The following is a 22488-nucleotide window of genomic DNA, read 5'->3' on the forward strand; positions in this document are numbered from 1 at the left end:
TCACAATAATTAGAAAGCCGAAGTGAAAACGTGTTTGCGTCTGCCTGCGTGTGCGTGTGCATGTGCGTGTGCGTGTGTGTGTGTGTGTTTGCGCATGACTGCTAATTGGATAGCTTTGCAATAGAAGCCAAAGGGAGAATCTCATACATTTTATTTTGAAATTAAATCTCAGTTGGCAGCAATCAAATTTACGGTTTTCGACTGCTGCCCTCACAGGGAGATTCATTTTCAATCATTTTCAAAAGAACAATATTAGATTTGAATTAACTCTGACCTCTGTGAAACACTGTTTGATGTGAACCCGGCCCAGCCCTTCACCCTCCTAAAGTCCCTCTTAATAATAATCCATTGTTTCTAATAGACTTTTAAGTATTCTGCCTGAGTGTGCGGTCTTTACATCTCCAACAGCGTCTGTGGACTCACTTCTGTTTCCTTGTTTGGCTTTTCTCTTTGATTGCGAGTGTGAGTGGATGTTTACTCTGAAAAAGAATAAATTAGCAGAGACGAGATGGCAAGCATGGCAGGAGAAAGGATCTGGAGCGAGAGGAGAGAAAACGAGACGACTCTTTTCAAACTGTCAAAGGCAGGAACTTATTCTGAAGGTTTCTTTTTTTTTTTTTACCTTAGAATCACAGCAGAAGAGATTTAAGCGCAGTCAAATGTGTTTGAGAGACGGACGCTTTTGTATGCAGAGTGCCTCTGAGTGAAGCAGAAGCTTGCCTTAGATATTCTTGGAAGTCTTTTTTTTTTTATTATTTAGCGACTAATCTGTCTGTTTCCACAGAGGAGTTCAAATCAAGTCAAGACATCAAAGCAGACACATTCAGCTCAGCTGTGGCGTAATGGAGAGGTTATTTCAGAGATGATGGCACACATTAAAGACACTGACTGACCACGTCCTGTTCACCTCCAACAGGGTGCTCTCTGCATGTGTGGTGTTACGTTTAGTGTCCCAGCGAGTGAATCTGTGTGCACCGACTCGCTGTGCAGAGAGCTTCCACATTTAATGTTTGTCAGCGTATGCCTAACTGCTAATTTCCTGTCTCCCTGTGTCTGCCCTCCTGAGAGTAAACTGACCCCTGACTGATGAAGTGCAGACAGTGAAGCAGACTAATGAGATATGGAAGGTGAAGTGAGTGTAAAGGGGGAGTAAGAAAGTTAAAAGGAGGAGGAAAGAGGAGGGAGTGGGGGGTAAGGAGGTAAAGATGAGGAGGAAAGAGGAGGGAGTGGGGGGGTAAGGAGGTAAAGACGAGGAGGAAAGAGGAGGGAGTCGGGGGTAAGGAGGTAAAGAAGAGGAGGAAAGAGGAGGGAGTGGGCGGGTAAGAAGGTAAAGACGAGGAGGAAAGAGGAGGGAGTGGGGGGGTAAGGAGGTAAAGAAGAGGGAGTGGGGGGGTAAGGAGGTAAAGACGAGGAGGAAAGAGGAGGGAGTGGGGGGTGAGGAGGTAAAGACGAGGAGGAAAGAGGAGGGAGTGGGGGGTAAGGAGGTAAAGAAGAGGAGGAAAGAGGAGGGAGTGGGGGGTGAGGAGGTAAAGAAGAGGAGGAAAGAGGAGGGAGTGGGGGGTGAGGAGGTAAAGAAGAGGAGGAAAGAGGAGGGAGTCGGGGGTAAGGAGGTAAAGACGAGGAGGAAAGAGGAGGGAGTGGGGGGTAAGGAGGTAAAGACGAGGAGGAAAGAGGAGGGAGTGGGGGGGTAAGGAGGTAAAGAAGAGGAGGGAGTGGGGGGTAAGGAGGTAAAGACGAGGAGGAAAGAGGAGGGAGTGGGGGGGTAAGGAGGTAAAGAAGAGGAGGAAAGAGGAGGGAGTGGGGGGGTAAGGAGGTAAAGAAGAGGAGGAAAGAGGAGGGAGTGGGGGGTAAGGAGGTAAAGACGAGGAGGGAGTGGGGGGTAAGGAGGTAAAGACGAGGAGGGAGTGGGGGGTAAGGAGGTAAAGACGAGGAGGGAGTGGGGGGGTAAGGAGGTAAAGAAGAGGAGGAAAGAGGAGGGAGTGGGGGGTAAGGAGGTAAAGACGAGGAGGAAAGAGGAGGGAGTGGGGGGTAAGGAGGTAAAGACGAGGAGGGAGTGGGGGGGTAAGGAGGTAAAGAAGAGGAGGAAAGAGGAGGGAGTGGGGGGTAAGGAGGTAAAGACGAGGAGGGAGTGGGGGGTAAGGAGGTAAAGACGAGGAGGAAAGAGGAGGGAGTGGGGGGGTAAGGAGGTAAAGACGAGGAGGGAGTGGGGGGGTAAGGAGGTAAAGACGAGGAGGAAAGAGGAGGGAGTGGGGGGTAAGGAGGTAAAGACGAGGAGGGAGTGGGGGTGAGGAGGTAAAGAAGAGGAGGAAAGAGGAGGGAGTGGGGGGTAAGGAGGTAAAGAAGAGGAGGAAAGAGGAGGGAGTGGGGGGTAAGGAGGTAAAGACGAGGAGGGAGTGGGGGGGTAAGGAGGTAAAGACGAGGAGGAAAGAGGAGGGAGTGGGGGGTAAGGAGGTAAAGACGAGGAGGGAGTGGGGGTGAGGAGGTAAAGAAGAGGAGGAAAGAGGAGGGAGTGGGGGGTAAGGAGGTAAAGACGAGGAGGGAGTGGGGGTGAGGAGGTAAAGAAGAGGAGGAAAGAGGAGGGAGTGGGGGGTAAGGAGGTAAAGACGAGGAGGAAAGAGGAGGGAGTGGGGGGGTAAGGAGGTAAAGACGAGGAGGGAGTGGGGGGGTAAGGAGGTAAAGACGAGGAGGAAAGAGGAGGGAGTGGGGGGTAAGGAGGTAAAGACGAGGAGGGAGTGGGGGTGAGGAGGTAAAGAAGAGGAGGAAAGAGGAGGGAGTGGGGGGTAAGGAGGTAAAGACGAGGAGGGAGTGGGGGGGTAAGGAGGTAAAGACGAGGAGGAAAGAGGAGGGAGTGGGGGGTAAGGAGGTAAAGACGAGGAGGGAGTGGGGGTGAGGAGGTAAAGAAGAGGAGGAAAGAGGAGGGAGTGGGGGGTAAGGAGGTAAAGACGAGGAGGAAAGAGGAGGGAGGTGGGGGAGGGGGGGGGAGGGGGTTAGGTCGGCGGGAATGTGACAGGAAGGAGGGAAGACGTGAGGAGAAAGAAAGAGGAAGTCGTCTGTGAGGATGATGGAGAAGGTGAGAGTAAGGGTAGAGTAGTGATGGTTGGCAGTGCCAGCTTGTGCTGCCACCCGTTGGCCCTCCAGCCGACAGCTGCGACCTTCATGAGGGGCCGCAGAGCGTGAGCCAACAGGGTCACACACACACACACACACACACACACACACACACACACACACACACACACTCTCACCCTCCGAGTCAAACACACATGTATCCACGCGCTAACAGATGCTGAGACAGGCATTAGCATTCCCTCGTCGTTAGCCTGTTAGCGATGAGTGGAGCCGAGTGGAGTGCTGCACAGTCTTGAGAGCCTCTCCTGCTCTCGTGTGTGCGGCGCCCCAAGGACTTTTTCCAAGGATTTTTCTTTTACCCCGGCGCTCACTCTCACATTACATGAAACATCCCTCACATCACACACAAAAGACTTTCTTATGCTTACCCCAGTTATATACCGGTAAGTCCCGAAAATAAAAACCTTCAGAACACGTACCGTACTGAAAAGACCTCGCTTCATGCCGTAATACTCGAGCGAGCGAGGTGGCGTGTGGAAACATGCACACAGCAGGCGTGAGTGTGTTGTTATCGTACTTCTCTGGGTGTCTCAGCGGGGGTTCTGTTAAGTCTTTGTATTCAATCCCCCAAAGGAAGCTAAGACAAGCGCTGAAGATTTTGGTTTCCTTTTGAGATTCCCCTCCCCCCCCTTCCCCTTCCCCTCCCCCCCCTCCCCTCCCCCCCCGAGCTGGCGGCAAATGAGCGGAGCGTTCACGTTGAACACATACAAACATCCACACGCACACGGAGCTCGTTGATGTGTGTCAGCGTGAAACAAATGCACGAACACAAACAAACAACTTTCAAACATCACCGTCGTCAGACACACGCCATCTGGGAGAAGCAGAAGTCCGCTGTATGAAGAGCGCTCTACACTCCGGTTGTGTGATCAGACTCCTGAGGGAGGCAGCTGGCCCTGATATCAGCTTCAGCTGCAGAGCTACTCCCTCAGCTTGATTTTTACACGTGAGTGCGTAATGTAAATATGTGAGAATGTGCTTTGATCAGAGTGTTTCTCTCTCCTCTGGGTTCTACCTTTAACTCAGCCTGGTGATAAAGTGCTGCTTTGATAACAATCGTCTTAAAGTTAGCACCATCACTTCTCCTCTGTGGTTGGTTAAAGGAGGAATGTGGGACCTTTTTGATCCAGTAGGTGTCGCCCTTGAGCACCAGCATGGAACCAAAACAAAGTGCTGTTTAGGCCACGCCTCCTCCATCCTGAAGCCTCCGCTCTCCTCCAGAGACACACCTCCAACCCCTCTACACTCAAGTTCACACGAAGGAGTTATCAAATAGAACACACCCTAATTAAGCACCATTAAGCAGCACAAGCGGTGGACAAAATTGTTCTTTACTCGAGCTGCAGTCACCTGTGTGCTGCATTGTTGTATTAGCATGCTAATGTTAGCGCTCTTTAGTTAGCTCGTAAACTGACACAGAATGAGCGTGATCTAAAAACTCTTACTGACATCCAAATAATCAGTGAGTATGTTCTTCTTCTTCTCTCTAGTTCTTGACTAAAACAGCTTTTATACACAAGGGGAGGAGCCGGCCGTCCCGTCCATGTAAACACGGCTCTGACAACAACACAGACAGCGGGACTCGAGCTTCTCCCTCATTGTAGACAGTCAGGACTCAGAGACACATTTACACAGGACAGACTTTATGATTTATTGATGTGTAAAATGTTGAACATTCAGCCTTTATCTTGACCTATTTCTGAGCCCCTTTGTTCCGGGTTATCACCTGTTATCCTCTGGCCCTGTAGGTTGAGTGACAGCTGGCTCGGTCGTGAGCGTTAGTTTTTCTATTGTCCTAACTCGGCTCGTGGGCCATGACAAAAGACGGGAGGAGCCGTGAGGTGCCAAAGTAAATGAATCATTTATCTAAAGATTAAGAAAATAAATCCAAGATAACAATGTGTTGAGTTTGTAACATCAGTGGTGTGTGTGAGCGTGTGTGTGTGAGCGTGTGTGTGTGTGTGTGAGCGTGTGTGTGTGAGTGTGTGTGTGTGTGTGTGAGCGTGTGTGTGTGTGAGTGTGTGTGAGCGTGTGTGTGTGTGAGTGTGTGTGTGTGTGTGTGAGCATGTGTGAGTGTGTGTGAGTGTGTGTGAGAGTGTGTGTGAGTGTGTGTGAGGGTGTGTGAGCGTGTGTGAGCGTGTGTGAGGGTGTGTGAGCGTGTGTGAGGGTGTGTGAGGGTGTGTGAGGGTGTGTGAGCGTGTGTGAGTGTGTGTGAGTGTGTGTGAGCGTGGTGGTGAACACAGAAAGACTTATCTAAACTTAGTGGTGCAGGCGCTGGTCTGGCCGGGAGAGGGAGAGAGAGAGAGGGAGAGATAGGGAGAGGGGGAGAGAGAGAGAGAGAGAGAGAGAGGGAGAGAGAGAGAGAGGGGGCGAGAGAGAGGGTGTGTCACACAGGAAGCTGGCTTTTATCTCTGGAGCACCTGAGCAACGGGCCCAGGTGCTCCAGAGCAGGATATGACCTTTGACCTCTCTGGCACCTCAAAGCTGCACAGAAACATTCAAGCAGGAGCCGTCACACTACACGCATAATGTGTGCGTCTTTTATTGAGAATATATATTATAGCATTTTAAAACGTTTAGACCCTGAAGATGAGATAACTCAAGAAAAAAACACCCTGTTTTTTAACCAATACGTTCATATAAGATAGATAAGATATACTTTATTCATCCCAGCAGGGAAATTTAGGTGTTCCAGCAGCCAGCATACAAACACACAACACAACACATATATACAAACACACAACACAACACATATATACAAACATATCCCACCCATACAAAAAAACATGAGCCCACAATACAGTTTGATATTTGATATATGCAACTCAGGCTCTTAGTAACTGGAGATAAATGCTGCCTATAAGAGAGATAGTGAAATCAGTCATCAGTAGTCGGATCGTTGGGCTCGAGTCTCCGGTTATGCAAAGCAGCTTTATCTCCCTCTATATGAACTTTGCTTCGTCGTATGGATGCCAGTTTGATCAAGTTTGCAGTTATGTAAATCGGCCTCTTTATAAACTTTACATTTGTGTTTTGAAGCCCGTTTTTATAGGATGCAATCCAGCTCTCCCTCCACTGTGTGATATTTCTCATATTTATTCAGCTGTGTGTGTGTGTGTGTGTGTGTGTGTGTGTGTGTGTGTGTGTGTGTGTGTGTGTGTGTGTGTGTGTGTGTGTGTGTGTGTGTGTGTGTGTGTGTGTGTGTGTGTGTGTGTGTGTGTGTGTGTGTGTGTGTGTGTGTGTGTGTGTGTGTGTGTGTGTGTGTGTGTGTGTGTGTTGCTGCCAGTGTGTGAAATTGGGCTCCTTCTGTCTCCAGTATTTGCATGTTTGCCAGTGTTTGTGTGATCCAGCCTCACCAGCACCACCGAGCCAGGAGAGTGAATCGCACTGCCGCCACAAAATTCTCACTCTTACCATCTGCCACCCAAACTGTAATTAAATTTCACTTATCTTCTTCATGAAGCAGAAGTTAATAGAGCGGCCTTATTAAATCAGGGGATTTTTCACGCCATGCTGCAGTGTCACTGGAGCTTGACTCCGCTGCACACACACCATTGTCTCATATTTTTCCTGCATTGTGAACATGTTAACTTTATGACATCAGCGGGCTGACTTCAGCAGTTCAACTGGGGTTTTGTTTTCCAAATATCAACATTTCAGTTTCGTCTCGCTTCCTGTCGTCAGATATAATCTCCCAGCATGCACTTACCTTTTCGAGCAGAGCGCGACGACGTTGGGGGAACTTTCTGGCAAACCAACACAGCTGACTTTGAGCTCATTTAGTATGTTTCATGGAGGTGTTCATGCTGCGTTGGTTAATCAGGATTACTCAGCAGAGCAACATTTTGGACATGGTCGTGTTTAATCCGCTGTGAAAGGCAACATGTTGCTCATTTCTCGGTGTGAAGCAGTGATTATGTAGCTTCATGGACATGTGTTACACTGTAGGCCGAACGTGCTCAGCGTGTTTAACATACAGACTGTGATCATTTCTTCACATGTTACATGATGTGTCAAACAAAAGGCTATTTCCCCCCCGTCTGCTGCTGACCAATCAGAGCAGTGCAGACGTCCCCGGTGCATATGGATGGAATGAGCTTTACAGTCCATAATGATTTCTACACGCACATGCTGTCCCGTTGGTGCATGAGGGGATAATTCTTTGGGGATTTTAAAAGAATTACTTTTCAGTTTCCATAATTTTCTTTTGGGAAGAGTCTGAAATTGTAGTGATTCTAATCCTCAAACTCATTAAAACAGTTTGCACTGCACAAGCTTAACTTTGAAGGAGCTTAACTTCACACAAGGCACACATCTATAAATACTAGAAAAGAAAAGTGAGATTAATTAAATCTACTTTGGAATATGCACATTTAACATTATGCATATTTGTGTTTCTGAACAAACATCTGTGCTTTGAATTTCCATAAATGAAGAATGTGGTTTATTCTGATGATTAGCTGCATGTTTTTAGGGAGACTGCAATCTTAAAAAGTGTGTGTAGATAAGGATTCAAACATTAAGAGCATTAAGAGCTCCCGCTTTACTCTGCAAACTGGAAAACAGCAGCAGACCATCATTAATAAGTCAATTCAACAAGGAGAAATGGTTATGTGGTCGTTAAATGTTACTTTAGATTAAAATATGACTCCAAAACATACCAGGCTTTTTTACATTTCTGAACCAAACCTCATCAAGAGTTCTTTATTCAGTCATTTCTTGTCATGATTTCAGCAACATTTTCCCAGAAAGGTTGGACCAAACAAGAGACATGATCCGCTTGATAATGACACAATTCTTAAAAGAAAGAATGTGCGACTTTTTGATCCAGTAGGTGTCGCCCCTGAGCATCAGCATGAAACCAAAACAAACTGCTGTTTAGGCCACGCCTCCTCCATCCTGAAGCCTCCGCTCTCCTCCAGAGACACCTCCAACCCCTCTACACTCGAGTTCACACAAAGGAGTTGTCAAGTTTAAAATGCACCATAAATAACCACCTCGCCTCACCTTGTAGACAGTCAGGACTCAGAGGAGACATTACTCTTCTTCTTCACATGAATTGTTGAGTCTCATCTTCTCCACAGACTTTAATCTAGACTCATTCTGTCCTCCTTCAGATCCTGGTCCACGTCGGCTTCCTGACTGAGGAGTCCGGAGACGTCTTCAGCCCCAAAGTCCTGAAGGGGGGTCCTCTCGGGGAGATGGTCCAGTGGGCCGACATCCTCACCGCCCTCCATGTTTTGGGACACAACCTCAAGATCTCCATGTCCGTCAAGGAGCTCCAGGGGTGAGTTGACGCATGCTGCTGTGTTAGCATTGTTAGCGTTAGCTCTGAACCAGCGTGTAGGTGACGCTCAGCTGCTTCATGTCGACGCGAGGATTATCCAGACAAGAGCATGTTTACTGTGACAAGAGAAGAGAGGCTATTGATCGGCCGGGTCAAGACTTTGGTAAACACTTTTGATTGCACGTTTTATCTGCTGTTTAAATAACAGAAACATTTTAAGACGCTCGTTAAAAGAGACTCATAATGTCTGCGAGGAAATGACCCCTGACGACAGCCGGGACACAAAAAGCAATGATCTTTTACGACCTTTCCGTTATTAATTGTGTGCTTGGACTCCCACATAGAGCATTTAAAAATGTGTAGTAACACATTGTGCTCCTAATTACACCTGACTCCCTCTTTAACCCCCAGAGGGGGAGGGGGGGGGGGTGCCCATGAGGGCTCTAAGGTGCTGTTGATTTATCAGCTGCTGCATCGACCCCGTATCGACGCACCTCTCTCCACTTCCTGTCAGCGCTCCGTCTGCACCGGTGTGTGTGTCTCTTTATCCCCCTGCGTCAGCACACTTGCATGTTTCTGCTGACGGATACTGCTGCGGAGCCAACACACACACACACACACACACACACACACAGATGGATGAATGTAAATCCACTCTGTTGGGTAGAGATCCCTAAGGCTTGTTCCGTCCAGTCCGTGCAATATCTACCTGACGGCCGCGACTGAATAAATCACACAGGTTGTCAAGCGCCCATGAAGATGGATGACTAATACTGAACACTAAAAAAAAATAAAAAATTATACATTCCGGAGGCACGAGCATCGAGCAGACGTCTGAATCACGCTATAGATGGCCGACTTCTTTGTTCAGCCTTGATTGGCCTGATCGTCTTTGTCTTCCTGCCACCGTTGATCACTGCTCTGACACATGTATGGAGTATAGATCAATAAAATGATGTCTCCAGAGAGCCCCGCTGCACTCTTTTACACTCAGCACTGCCTGCGACAACTCCCACAAATCATAGAAGAAGTATTGTATTGACCCCCCAGCCCTTTGGCAAGTCATTCTGTAGACACATAACGCCTCTGCAGGGAGCAGCAGAGAGCGGAGGAGGGAGAGGGATTTTATATATAGAAAATGAGTTTAAGAGATGGCGGGGACATCCACAGGGCCGGGTTCACTTGTCAGATTCTGGAATGGATGGCAGCATCGTTTTTACTGAGTGCAGTCGCTGGACCTGTATTTTTTTTTTAAATCGGGTCTCAACAACCTGGGCTGTGATGTTTTTGGGGAACTGGCAGTCTAATCTAACACACCAGCATGAAGAATGATTTTTTTTTTGTCCACCTTGCTCACATGGAATGGCTTTAGAAAGGAAAACAGCTCTGAGCTACGGATTACTAAGGGGGATGCAGTCTGAGCTTTCTATAAACTGGATCCTGACTCACTCACTCCACACTCGCTCCTGATGTCCGTCTTTCCACATGGTTAGCTGCGGGAAAGTAGAAGCATGTACAAACATTCGTCTGGTGGTGTGTCACCTTTTTACCTCTCATGGTTCAGGAAAAGTCAACCCACGGGGACAACACAGATTGTTTGTTGGAGAACTGTTACCTGCTGTAGTGCTGTGTGTGTGTTTTGTGCTCCCTCCAGGTGTGTCCTCACTGCAGCCTCTGATGGAGCACACCTGTACCCCTCTCTATAAAGAGCAGGAGGGAGCAGGCAGTCGGGGTCGGTGGATCATTCGGTTGTGTGCTACTCTGTAGAGATCGTACGCCCTCTGTGTGCTACTTAAATATAATATAAATCAAGTATCTCCTCTGAAAATAACTCTGTGAGTCATGACTGTCTACAATGGGTGTAACACCCGAGTCCCACTGTCTGTGATGCTTTCAGAGTTTTCAGAGTCCTATCTTCACTTTGTTTACATCGCCCGGACGGCCGGCTGACTCCTCCCCTCGTGTATAAAAGTTGTTTAATTGAGGGACTAGAGAAAAGAAGAATAACATACTGTACTCACTGCTTAACTGTGTTTCTAGATCACGCTCATTTCAGGTAAATTTACATGCAGTGAGAAGATATGAGCATAATAAAGATCGCTAGCATTAGCATGCTGACACAACAATGCAGCGCGAGTTGTTTTGGTTTCATGCTGGTGCTCAAGGGCGACATCTGCTGGATCAAAAAATCACATATAAAGCCATTAAGCTCTTTGTTTATCTCGGTTTTTTGTTTAAAGGTATTTTGCTGAAGATTAATAGGCTTCTCTTAGTTTGTAGTTAGAGTAGATCAATTCTTTTTTGAGGTTGCTTTTACTCAGTTCCTCTTTTTATTACCCTGGGGTTCATTTGGATTGTTACTCCCTTTATCCTCTAGCCATCTCGGAGAACGTAACACAAATAAAGCAGGGTTCTTCTTTAAGTAGTTTACACACTGATCGAGCCGGTTTGGGGCCTGAATCCGGCCTTCAAACCAAAGTCATTAGAAAGATCCTAAATGTCAGGATGGTTCTTAACATTATCTTGCTTGATTTTCCTGTGAGTGAGGCAGGTTAAGAGTGATCCCATCTGCTTAAAGAACGATATAGCCACCTGGATTTAACACAAGTTCAGAATCAGAATCAGATTTATTAACCAGGTACGCTTACACACACAAGGAATTTAACTTCAGTGAACTGTGCTCTCTTATGTACAGGTACAACATTAAATATCAACAATAAACATAATAAGAAAAGACTAATATTTACATGACTAAATATGAAACAGTACAGTGGTGAAGAGTGCAAAAGATACTGAAGTAACATGATGAGTAAAATGCAGTTATGTGACGTGATGAGTCAGTTAAGATGTCAATTACAGTATTTACATAAATAAGAGTGCGTATATTGATCATTTAAATCAAATAATATATATATATACATATATGTTTATTCACAGTGATGGTTGGTTTAGAGAAAGAATTAATATCTAACATTTTATGATACAGTATATGGATATTTATGAGCTGATATCCTGTTGTGTGTGTGTGTGTGTGTGTGTGTGGGGGGGGGGACTGTGGATTGTCTTCCCTAGTCTCAGTCAAAAGTCATCCAAACATGAAGCCCACTCCTCCTGCCTCTTGTCTGCCATCTTTGTTTTCTCTCATGTCACGTTTGACTTGAGAGCTGTTTGTTTATTTTAGACTTCCAGGATCCAGAGCCGGGGCGTTTGTTGTTTGTAACTCAAGACTGTGGTGTGTTGTTTTATTCATATCCCTGCTCTCCACACACTATACAAAGAAAACTGTGAAACTCATCATTACTTCTCGTCATGTGAGGGGTCTCTAACATTTTCAACATCGGTCAGTGTTGGCCAGGATTTGTTCCCCACTAATCTGCCACCCTCTCCAATGAAATGTAAAGCTTTAGATTGATTTCCTGTTTTAGGACTTAATGATGAATGTGGTAGAAATGTTATTTATGACTGAATGATGAGTTCCTGTAAACACAAGAAGAATCTGCTCCATGTTGTTGGTCAGTGAACTGTCTTTGTGTGTTGGCACATCACGCTGTGCTAACAGAATCACTGATGCTGCTGCGGAGATACAAACAAACGGCTTTCAATCAACATTTCACACATTTTATCACTTCAGAGATCAGTCGACATGGAGTTGGGAAATTGATGCGATCTCATCTGAACGAGGTAGAGGGAGGGAACCGGCGTTACACAGAAACCTCATCCGTCTTATATCAGTTTACCAATGAAGTGAGACAACCCTACAGACTGCAGTCTCTCTCTCTTAACACACTGAAGCTCTCTCTATGAGTTGAGTCAGCCTCCATGGTGGTCAAAACTGTAAACTGTTCATGTTCCACATCATTGGAAAAGTTTGTTAAAACCAGTATGAGCTGTTGTCAACACTCTTGAGTAACCAATCATTAAACTTGAACATCCATCCATCCATTATCTTTACCGCTGTTCCCGTTTGGGGTCACCTGGGGGCTGGAGTCGATCCCAGCTGTCATTGGTTGAGAGGCGGGGTTACACCCTGGTCTGTTCACCAGCCAATCACAGGGCTGACATATAGAGAGAGACCACCAGCCACACTCACATTCACACCTACTATGAGTCACTAATGAACCTAACAAGCATGTGTTTGGACTGTGGGAGGAAGCCGGAGTACCTGTAGAGAATCTTGAACATCAAAACCTAAAAAATCTGATTTTGGACTGCAGACAGTTTGACGTCATCATGTAGGAGGAGTTCTCCCAGCAGCTCAAACTATGACGGACTTCCTGCTCCCTCGACTGCTAAACACTGTTGTTTATATTAGAGTGCAAGTTTAGATTTATTTCTGCCTTATTGCAGTTTTTGTGTCCAAGCCCTCTCACTCCTTTTCTACTGAGATTCACTTTGTGAATGTGCAGGACTTCTACCAAAGACACGAGGCGAGGCAGTGACTTTTTTTTTTTTGTATTTGTTTGTTTTCCTCCCTGAAGACAAACAGGTAGAAGGATAAACAAACCTGACAGAAAAGGCTGGCAGACACACAAAGACGCAGCCAGTTACAGTCCAATAGTCTGACAATCTGGACCCGCCGGCCGACGGAGACAAACAGAACGCCAGGCGGACAGACGAGACAGACAACCGCCCCTAAGAGGCTTCTTAGTGCAGATTGAGTCCAAAACACAGGTTTAAAAACTTTCCTCTACTTCTCTTTGAGAAACTAAGATGAGGACCGAAAGTGCTGAAGGTCCAGCCTCCTCCACAGTTTCATAAAGGTTTGTGTTTGTGTGCATCGTCTGTGTCTGACACGCTGCCTTCAGGGTCACCACAGAGAGCTGTAACTGGCTGAGGAGGACACAAAGGGAAGCTGTAATTGGTCACTGAGGGGATGGTTTAGTCTAAATGTTTACTGTATGTAACAAACACCATGGTTTGTAGTTTCTGATCTATAAAAATGCTCAGGTTGCTGGACTGAATTCTCTAGAGATCCACGGGGACTCGCTCACATACTGCAGCCTGTACGAGTGAGTGATATTAATGAATGAACCCATCTTATAATGATTTAAACTCCTCTTATATGGATAGAAACTGAATTCTAAAGATGGTGATAAAAACGTCTTTCGATCGTTTTTGTTCTCCTTCTACATTAATGTGATCGTGCTGTGGTGTGGCCTACAGGGCGTAATGATACAGGGAATCATTCAATTATATAATCTCTGTTTCAGTGACAGAGTGGAGGCATATCTTAGTCTCCGGGCTGTCAGTGTGCGGCTGGATGAACCGATGAGAGAGTGTGTGTGTGGAGGAGAGAAAGAGGAGTGAAGCAAAGTGCTGAGTTGACATCTGTTGAAGGCGGGGCTTGTTGTTATCCAAATATGAAAAATAGTGATTGGTTGCATAAAATGTTTTTTTTCCTCCTCCTTCAAAAACTCACTTAAGAGTCCCTCTCCCCCAAACACACACACACACACACACACACACACACACACACACACACACACACACACACACACACACACACACACACACACACACACAGATCTTTGACTGTCCTTCTACACAAAGCATAAATAAACCAGCACACACCTGAGGTTCTGTGCTTCAGATTTCTGCATCTCCTCACATCTGCTGAGTGTGCACTTCCTCACGACGGGGGGACTCACTGAGTGGAGGATGGAAATGAGGCTGATTTTGGTGCCAATTTGATTGGCGAGGCACCTGAGATGAATTGGTGTATGAGGGAGAAAAGACAGTGCTCCCCCCCCCCCCCCCTCCCGTTCTACATTAAAGGGTTTAGATCATTGAGGGCTGCAGCGGTACAGAGGGTGTAAAGGAGGACAGTCAGCAACTTTAGCTTTATTCTGTCAATACTGTAAACAGGAAAAATAAAACGTATTGAGAGATGGAGGAAACAAGATGGCCTTTGCGGTTTACTTGTGGACTGTGTAGTTAGGATTCAATTTTTTGTCCAAAATAGGACAAAAGTTTATAAAAAAGCATCCATGGACCAAACCCCAAGGAGGAGAGCCCAGCCACCAGATGCTCGCCTTTGAGCTCCCCTGTGGTTCAGGCTCCAGGGTTGTCCCCCCTGTTGTCCTTCTTCGGAATGATCTGACACGTTCCCATATCTGCTGCTTCATAGGGGTTTTGTTGAACTGCTCTAAGTCTGGTCCTTCCCCCGGGATGATTAAGATTTTATCAGGGTTTTGTTTCCATCTGTCCGTTGGTTCATCTGAACCATTCCTGTGAGCTCACCACCTTCACACAATATCTTCAAATGTGGCCGAGGCATTTCACTTTGACTTGATTGAAGAGTGAGTTGTGAGAAAGCAGGGAATTCAATAATGTCATGCCTCATTCTCCCCGAGATGTGAGAATCAACAAGGACTGGACAGGCCCTCCCATTTCCATGACATATGCACACACATGTATGAACAGAAGTATGTAGTAACACCAGTTTTAATCACCACTCTCATTCTAATCAGTTGGCTGTTACTTTAAGAGCCGTCTGTTCACTAATGTTTTACACTTAAACTCTCATAAGTACCATTAAACCTTTATGTGCCTCCGTACATTGCCAGCTACGTTTCCTGTGCATTTAAGTATTCATAGTTCAGCCTCTACAGTGGAGCTTTATACTTCGCCTCCCTGCCTAGTCCTATATTCAGACTACTGAAGTCAAACATTCACACGAGATTCTCAGTGTCAGACTGTCGATGTCACAATAACATTTTGTTAAACTTCAATACGATTCTTGATAAAATGAAACAATATTAAGACCTGTTTCAACACCGAGGCAACAAACCATGGCTTTCTTCCCATTGCTGTCTCTCTTTCACTCGCAGCAGCTATTGGTTAAAAAATATGAATAAAGAGATTAAGCTTCTTTTTTTTTATTTTTAACTTTGGTACTTTTAGTTGCTATCAATCATTAAAGGAGCAATATGTAACTATGACACCTAGTGTTTAAAATGGGTGCTGCAGTCTTAATTCTATACATCATAGAGAGCTGTCTCCCCCCGCCCCCTCCTCCTCTTTAGAGTGGATGCTCACTCAGGTCACCATGTGGTGGACTCTGAAGCTTCAGTGTTTATCCAGCTCTGCATGGGTCTGTAAACCTTTCTGTGTTCTAACCTCTCTCCATTTTTCAAAAGCATCTCCAATATTTATCCTAGTTTGAGCACGTTTCTGCTCGTGGAGCTTATTAGAAACATGTTTTACTCCAGCTGGTGTGTGTGTGTGTGTGTGTGTGTGTGTGTGTGTGTGTGTGTGTGTGTCTTTAATCTACCTATTGGTCTGTGTGTAACTTTGCCTGTCGTGTGTGATAGGGAGCATTTTACAGCAAGTGAAAGCCTCCGTATGTGCTTGTGAATCCATGTGTGTGAACTGATGCTAGTTTGCATCATAAGCTCATTTGCCGTTAAGTCTGGTGCTTTGGCCCAGAAATGGCTTGCATAACCCCAGAGATTAATGCAAAAAGAGCTACCCACCGAGGTTATGTAACACCTTATAAAATTGGATTGGTCTTCAGATTCTCTCAGTTACACACTTCTGATCTCCTCTGTATTTTTTGCTCTGACCTGTGCATGCTCTAGTCTGATTATCACTGCACTGTGGCTCTTTTCATTCATCCATTACTTTCTCCTTCTCTTCTGCACTGTTTCCGTTTCATCTTTTGCTTTGATCTGTTACCTAAATGGGCCTTGATCTTGTTAAATGGATTGTGTGGGTTTAACACAGCCTGAGAAGCCGACTCAATGTTCTCTGAATACCGTTAGCAGGTAGAAATATCCTGCATGGATTTACAGAATAATCACTCCAAGAATCAAAACGTGGAGGAGAGGGTTTCCTCATCCCGGTGAACCCAGGAGGTGTGTTGTCAGGGGCCTCTGGGGGAGGGACCGGACTAAGAGCGGTTCAACAAAACCCCTATGAAGCGGTAGAAATGGGAACATGTTTCCTCGCCCCGAAGAGGGAAAACCGGGGCACCACCCTGGAGCCAGACCCACAGGGGAGCTTAAAGGACGATCATCTGGTGGCCGGGCTTACCTCCACAGGTCGGGCTCAGCCTAAAAGAACTCCATGGAGCCTCCGTCCTGTAGGCCGACCATCCGCCGGGAGAGGCATGGGGGTCAGGTGCATGCTAAGCCAGGTGGTAGGCGGGGGGGGGCCTGGGTGTGCTAATCGCTGGCATTGTAGACTGGTTCTCTGGATGTGGAGCGTAGCCTCTCTGGTAGGGAAGGAGATGGAGTTGGTGGAGGAGGTAGAGCGCTAACAGCTAGATAAAATTGGGCTTAACTCAACGCCTGTTGCCGCTGTGACCCAAACTCACAAAAGTGGAAGAAAATGAATGGATAGAAGAATAAATTACTGGATGCTGTGTGGGCGGTTTATGGAGTTGCTGCTGTTTTGGGGCGACCCTTAAAACTTTTGTCTTGAGGTGTCAAGAAAAACAAAAGTCTAACTCTGTGCCTCCGCTGTCATCATCTCTCCATTAGCCTTTTCACACATGCACAAAAGTCCTGAACATTTGTCCACATTTGCAGGCTGGGCTGCATGTGTGAACACTAACGGCCACATTTTTCAACCTCGCCTTTATCCAGAGTTTTTCCTGCCAGCTATTCAGGAAAATATTCCTTGTGAAGCAGGACAAAATATTCCAGAAAGTTTCCCTCATGAATGCTGGTGGAGGACGTTTTGTGCGACAGCAGGTGCTATGTTTGTGAAGGTGATGAAGCTGCTTCATTCATCGTTCCTGCTCATCTTTATGTTCTTTACCACTTGATACTGTGAACATTGGTATCATACACCATCTTGGATTTCTACACCTTTTTGAAGTCATGCCATGCCTCCTGAGATCCTCGGTCACGCAGAGAAAAACTTTCCCTCTGTGACTAACGTGTGAGTAAGCAATTAGCAGGAAGATCTCAAGGGGGCAGACTGTCAGAGTGTACCAGGTTCTAGGAGTTGAAAATGTGAAAAAAAAAAGAAATCTTGTCTCTTCTTCCTCCGTCATCCCCCGCCGTCTTGACTCCCCCACCTTCTGTCATTATTAAAGCGAAGCCTGCAGAGAAACCTGAGTCAGTGACCTGGCTTCACCTTGTGTTCTCCTGCAGGCTGTTTGCAGCTTCAAGCAAATGAGAACAAACACAAACAGAACACACGTTTCCTTTTTAAAGCACTGAGGCTGCTCTCTTTCTTTCTCCGTGGCAATTAAGGCTGTTTCTTATTTTCTCTTCACTGGCGCTTTATCTTGTGTCTTTCATTACTTGGATATTATTCTGCTTCTCTCTTGGCTGAGCAGGTTTAGAGGGAAACAACTTTTAAAGCGGCTGACTTGCAACAATATTACACACTTGTCTGCAAGAGCAGGGGAGAAGCGTCTTCTTAATATTATTAAGGGAGTGTGTGTCCAATCTCTTTATTTGGGAGAACCTGCTGAGGTGAATGAAACTCCTGAAGGGACCTGTGAGGCAGTTCCTTTTTTTAGAGAAAAGGTTGCACATTAGCATTAATCAGCAGTGTGTGTGTGTCAGAATGTCTCTTTGTTAAAAAAGTAGAGCGTGTAAATGAGTCTTATGCACAGTCTGCAACACTGTGGCTGTATCCGAATTGCCAAGTACCTACTCAATCTGTCAGTAGGCAGTAGGCAGTACCTACTATCTACAATAAGACATGGAGCGAGAAAGCACAGAGTACATCCAAGCCCTTCCAGAGAGGGGGCGTGGTCATACACAGCTCATTTACATATTTAAAGGTACAGACACAGAAACAGCCTGTTCTGACTTGGCGGCTGCATATTCTCTTCATCCTGTCAGTTTGCTCCTATGATCCCCGCCAACCTCAATGTCATCTTTTGTAATTGTTTTGAGGGTGGTGGAAATAACATACTGCATACAGAGCATGAAAACAAATCTGACACTCATGGATAGAAAAGTTCTCAAACTTATGATTGGCATATTTACATTCTTTTTGATCATAATGTTGAGCTGAATGTAAGATGATGTGATTTCCCATTCAGCTCTCTCGACTCTCGGTTTTAAAGGAAATACGTTTTCTAACTTCCAGCAGGGTTTTTGTACTGTTCAATGAGTTAAAGATCTGATTTTCTGCCCTGGTTTATCTTCTGTATCTCCGTCCTTGGGCCTCCTCACACTCCTCGATCAGTCGGTTCCCCTCTGTCTCTTGTCTGTCGTTTCTCTTTCCTTCTTGCTACAGTTGTTTCCCTCTAAGCTTAAATCAATCTGCTTGTTAGCAACTTCCCAGATTTTCTTTTTACAGCATTTCATCACCCCTGTTCTTTCTCCTAACCCCTAACAGACACTCACACCACTGAAGCACACACTTGGTAATGACTTCCCTTATCCCCCGTCTCAGATATAAAGAACTGGGGGGGGGGGGGAGTCGGGTCGGGGGGCAGAAGTGGCCCATGGGTGACTTTCTCTTTTGTTACTGGTGCTGCTTTGGCTCACATCTCCACATGACGTTAGCTCTAATTGGTTTTCCTCACAACAGGGACTGGGAAATACGAGCAGGAGAAGCAGAAGCACGTCTGTGTAAAGTGTTTATAGTCTAAAGTTATGTTTCAGACTTCTAACATGGGAGCCGTTTTATAACATGAATTGACCCTTTGTAAGATTTGATGTTATTAACTGGACATGTGGTCATATGTGGTATGTTAGGAGACATCATCTAGGATTCTGTTGATATGATGTCAACACTTCCTTGTGCAGTGTTTTTCTGACTTCTGAAATAGTCTTGATTTTCAAAGGAGGAAAAAAAACATCTCAAGCGTAACTAATAATATTAAGAATGCTCTTCATTCCACCTTTGATAAGTCAACCTTACGACGTCTGTCTCTGTGACAAGGCCGCTGGAGCTGCTCTGAAATGAGCTGTCGTTCTTTCTGACACGGAGAGAAAAGCAGTCACAGTCATTTCAAGACGTACAATTATACAGAAGTCACAGCGAGCTGTCGGAGCGTTCGTCTGTTCCCTACTCCATAACCTTGGGTGGGCGAGAAAAAAAGACAATAGAAACTTGGTCTCACACGCAGTCTACAATATGAATTCATCATGTGTATGTGTGAATGCTAAGTTGATAGCCAGCTAGCTCTTGTTTCTGAATATTAGTCAATGGAGAGTGGGGATGCAACGATTAGAGATTTTGATGGTGGACTATAGTCTGAGGGATAATCTCTGCAGACCCCCCTTTGTTTCTACGCTGCTCGCTGCCTCTAGCATCGTAAAGCTAATGTAGCGTAGCTTCAGTGTCTCGAGACGAGCATGGCACCACCTGTCTGTTTTTGTTCTCTGCACCAAAAAGTATCGCACTTTGTTGTTTTATGAGAGAGAGAACAGAGTCAACCCGTGTACTGGAGATTAAATAATCGTAACTTTTAAAGCATGGTTAACAGTGAAACCTGTGAATTGCTGCATCCATATTAAAGCCAAACTCAAAAGAAGCTGAGGAAAGTCAAGTTGGATGCATCCATTTTTGATCTCGTGAATAAGAACATACCATGTTGCAATGTTAAAGAGCGCTTAAAATCAGGTCAGGATTTTGAAAACGTGTGAAATGTCACATTTAAAGAGGACATATTCTCCCTCTTTTCCACCTTCTCAAACAGTCCCCTGTGGTCTAAATGAAACATCTGTGCTGTGCTTTGGTCAAAATATAACATGAATCAAGCACCAGAGGAGGTTTGTGACCCTGTATAAACCAGCTCTCTCAGAATGCTCCGTTTTGGTGTGTGTGTCTCTTTAAATGCAACGAGCCCCCCCCTGAGTTTTCCCCGTAGACATCACTCCTCTGTAGAGAAAACAAAAATGGCGGTCCTGCGCAAATATTTTGTTCTAGTCTGGGGGTGGAGTCCATGGGTGGAGATTATTTTTTACCAGAATCCCACTGTGACATCACAAGGAGAGCACATTTTTCGTATTATTTTTCTCTGTGTTGTAAGACTTATGTAGACCACAAACAAAGGACTGGATGGGTTTATTTCACATTTTTTAGGTCTGTAGACACTCAGGTTACCCAAATAAATGTTCAAAAACACTATAGAAGTGGATTTTTTACAATATACCCCCTTTAAAATGTTCTCTTGTTATCCAATATGGAACAAGGTTTTTAGCGGGTTTTTTTACATCTATGATTCTAAGCCATGACAGGTCTCTCTTCTGCTTCTCGTCCCTGTGGAGAAACAACTCTCTCTGTCAGCTATTCCAGTCATTCTCTCCACTGTGTGATAGAAACTTCCAAAAGAGAGGAGCAGAGAGGAGAATGAAAGCAGTGAAGGCAGCCTCAGTTGTCTGACTGTGTAAAAAAAAAAAAGGCTAAGAGAGGTCAGCCTTTATCGGCTAAGGGGCCAAAGCAGTCGGCTCTGGCTGAATAAAGTGAGGGGGGGAAAGAAAAGCTGGACAGGCAGGTACTGAAAGGGGACGTGTGGAAGACGACCACGGCGCTGAGGGCTTTTCAATCTCCTCTCACTGGAAGCATGGGAGGACAGTTCTCGCTCTGAATAGACTGCGAGGCCCGGGGACACATTGAAGCCAACTCGGGTAAAACACAGCGCTACCAGCCATCTATCATCCAGCTGCACTCACACCAGCTTTATCCCTCTCGAGATGTTTGCCCGGAGAAGAAAGAGAGAAAGGAATGAGGAGAAGGAGATTTTTAGAAGAAGTGTAATCTCATGTAGTCACACATGTAGCTTTTCTTTGTCTGGACCGTTATAGCGCTCTCTGCTACGGTAAACGAGGCCTTTGTTGACGTGTGGAAGCATTTGGAAAATAGATGAGAAATTAATGGGTTCAGTGATTCGCTGAGTCTGTGAGAATTTAATTGCCTAAGAGGAACAAAACCTTGTCAATCAAACTGAGGCGTCGGAGGAAACCAATGCTATATAATTAGCCTACAAAATGCTGCCACACCGTGCTGCTCATATGAGATGCTCTCCGTTCACTGAGCTTGTTTACATCTGAGCAGTAGAGTCAGAAGAGCAGGCCTGTTTAACAAAGCTACCACCAGGCTATGGTGTTAGCCCCAGCTAGTGGTGAGTGGCTGTGATGCAGTTTGAGCATAACATCTGACTGGAATTGTTTGCCAAAATATCAGAATCAGAATCAGAATCAGGTTTTATTGCTAAGTACATTTACACATACAAGGAATTTGGCTTGGTGTATTGGTGCTAAACAGTTAACAAGGAAATAAAGCAGAACTAGCAACAACTTAAATAATACAGTATAAGAAGCTATTACAATATATAAAATAGAATTTACAAATGTAAAAATTAAAAACACAATGTACAAAAGGTGCCATGTAGGAGCTGTCCAGTGGACTATGAGAAAAAAAAATATTTCAGTGTATTTATCTTCTCACAGAATGCATGTAAAGAAAATACATTTAAATTCAAGTGGGCGTTAATGTAACGTAATAATAATAATAATAATAATATGAAGTGTTTAATCTTCTAGTCATCCTGATGCCGACTAGCCAGAGTGATGATGTTACTGTTTAAGGCCTTTGTCCACAGACGGCGCCTTTTGCACTGGAAGCGCTCACAACATCGTTTTCAGAGCGCTTCTCATCAGCGCTCTCAAACATTGAACTACTTTAGTTTTGTGTTTGAAAATTTGCACTGCCAGTGCAGGAACCACTGTTTGTGGACACAGGTCGTCCGAAGGAGCAAATCCCTCGTCATGATGTTATTTATTATTTATTTCAACTAAAGTTAAGATATGAATGTTTAACATCTGGATATTTCATGAGCAAACAGGAGCAGGAAGAAGACAACGTACGATACCTGCCCATTTCTTCATAACACCAGATACTGTTGACACAGAATAAGATAACCTGTTGATTTCTCTCTCTATTGAAATGATAGAGTCACAAAACAAATGCGACTTTCTCTTTGGTACCTAACCAATATCTCAGGCCAGAGTTTGAGTCAGACAGATAGCTTTAGGTGTATTAACTCATCCTCAAAGATCTGGCTCAACTTTTTAGCTCGTGAAGGATGAAGCTGGAAATGAGTTTCTTTAGTTGAGAGAAATAATGAGCCCTGGCTGGAGAGCTTGTGAACTTCA

At 45.3% G+C, this 22488-nt stretch overlaps 1 protein-coding gene across 1 annotated transcript in view; it reads left to right on the plus strand.

Moving 5' to 3' along the window:
* Positions 1-22488, plus strand: part of LOC109998773 (alpha-1,6-mannosylglycoprotein 6-beta-N-acetylglucosaminyltransferase B) — a 137217-nt gene that overhangs the window by 68085 nt on the left and 46644 nt on the right. Inside the window, 1 exon segment of the mRNA XM_065959487.1 lies at positions 8247-8416. Within this exon segment, the coding sequence (XP_065815559.1) occupies positions 8247-8416 (170 nt within the window).

Source organism: Labrus bergylta, chromosome 1 (genome assembly GCF_963930695.1).
Source record: "Labrus bergylta chromosome 1, fLabBer1.1, whole genome shotgun sequence".
NCBI lineage: Eukaryota > Metazoa > Chordata > Actinopteri > Labriformes > Labridae > Labrus > Labrus bergylta.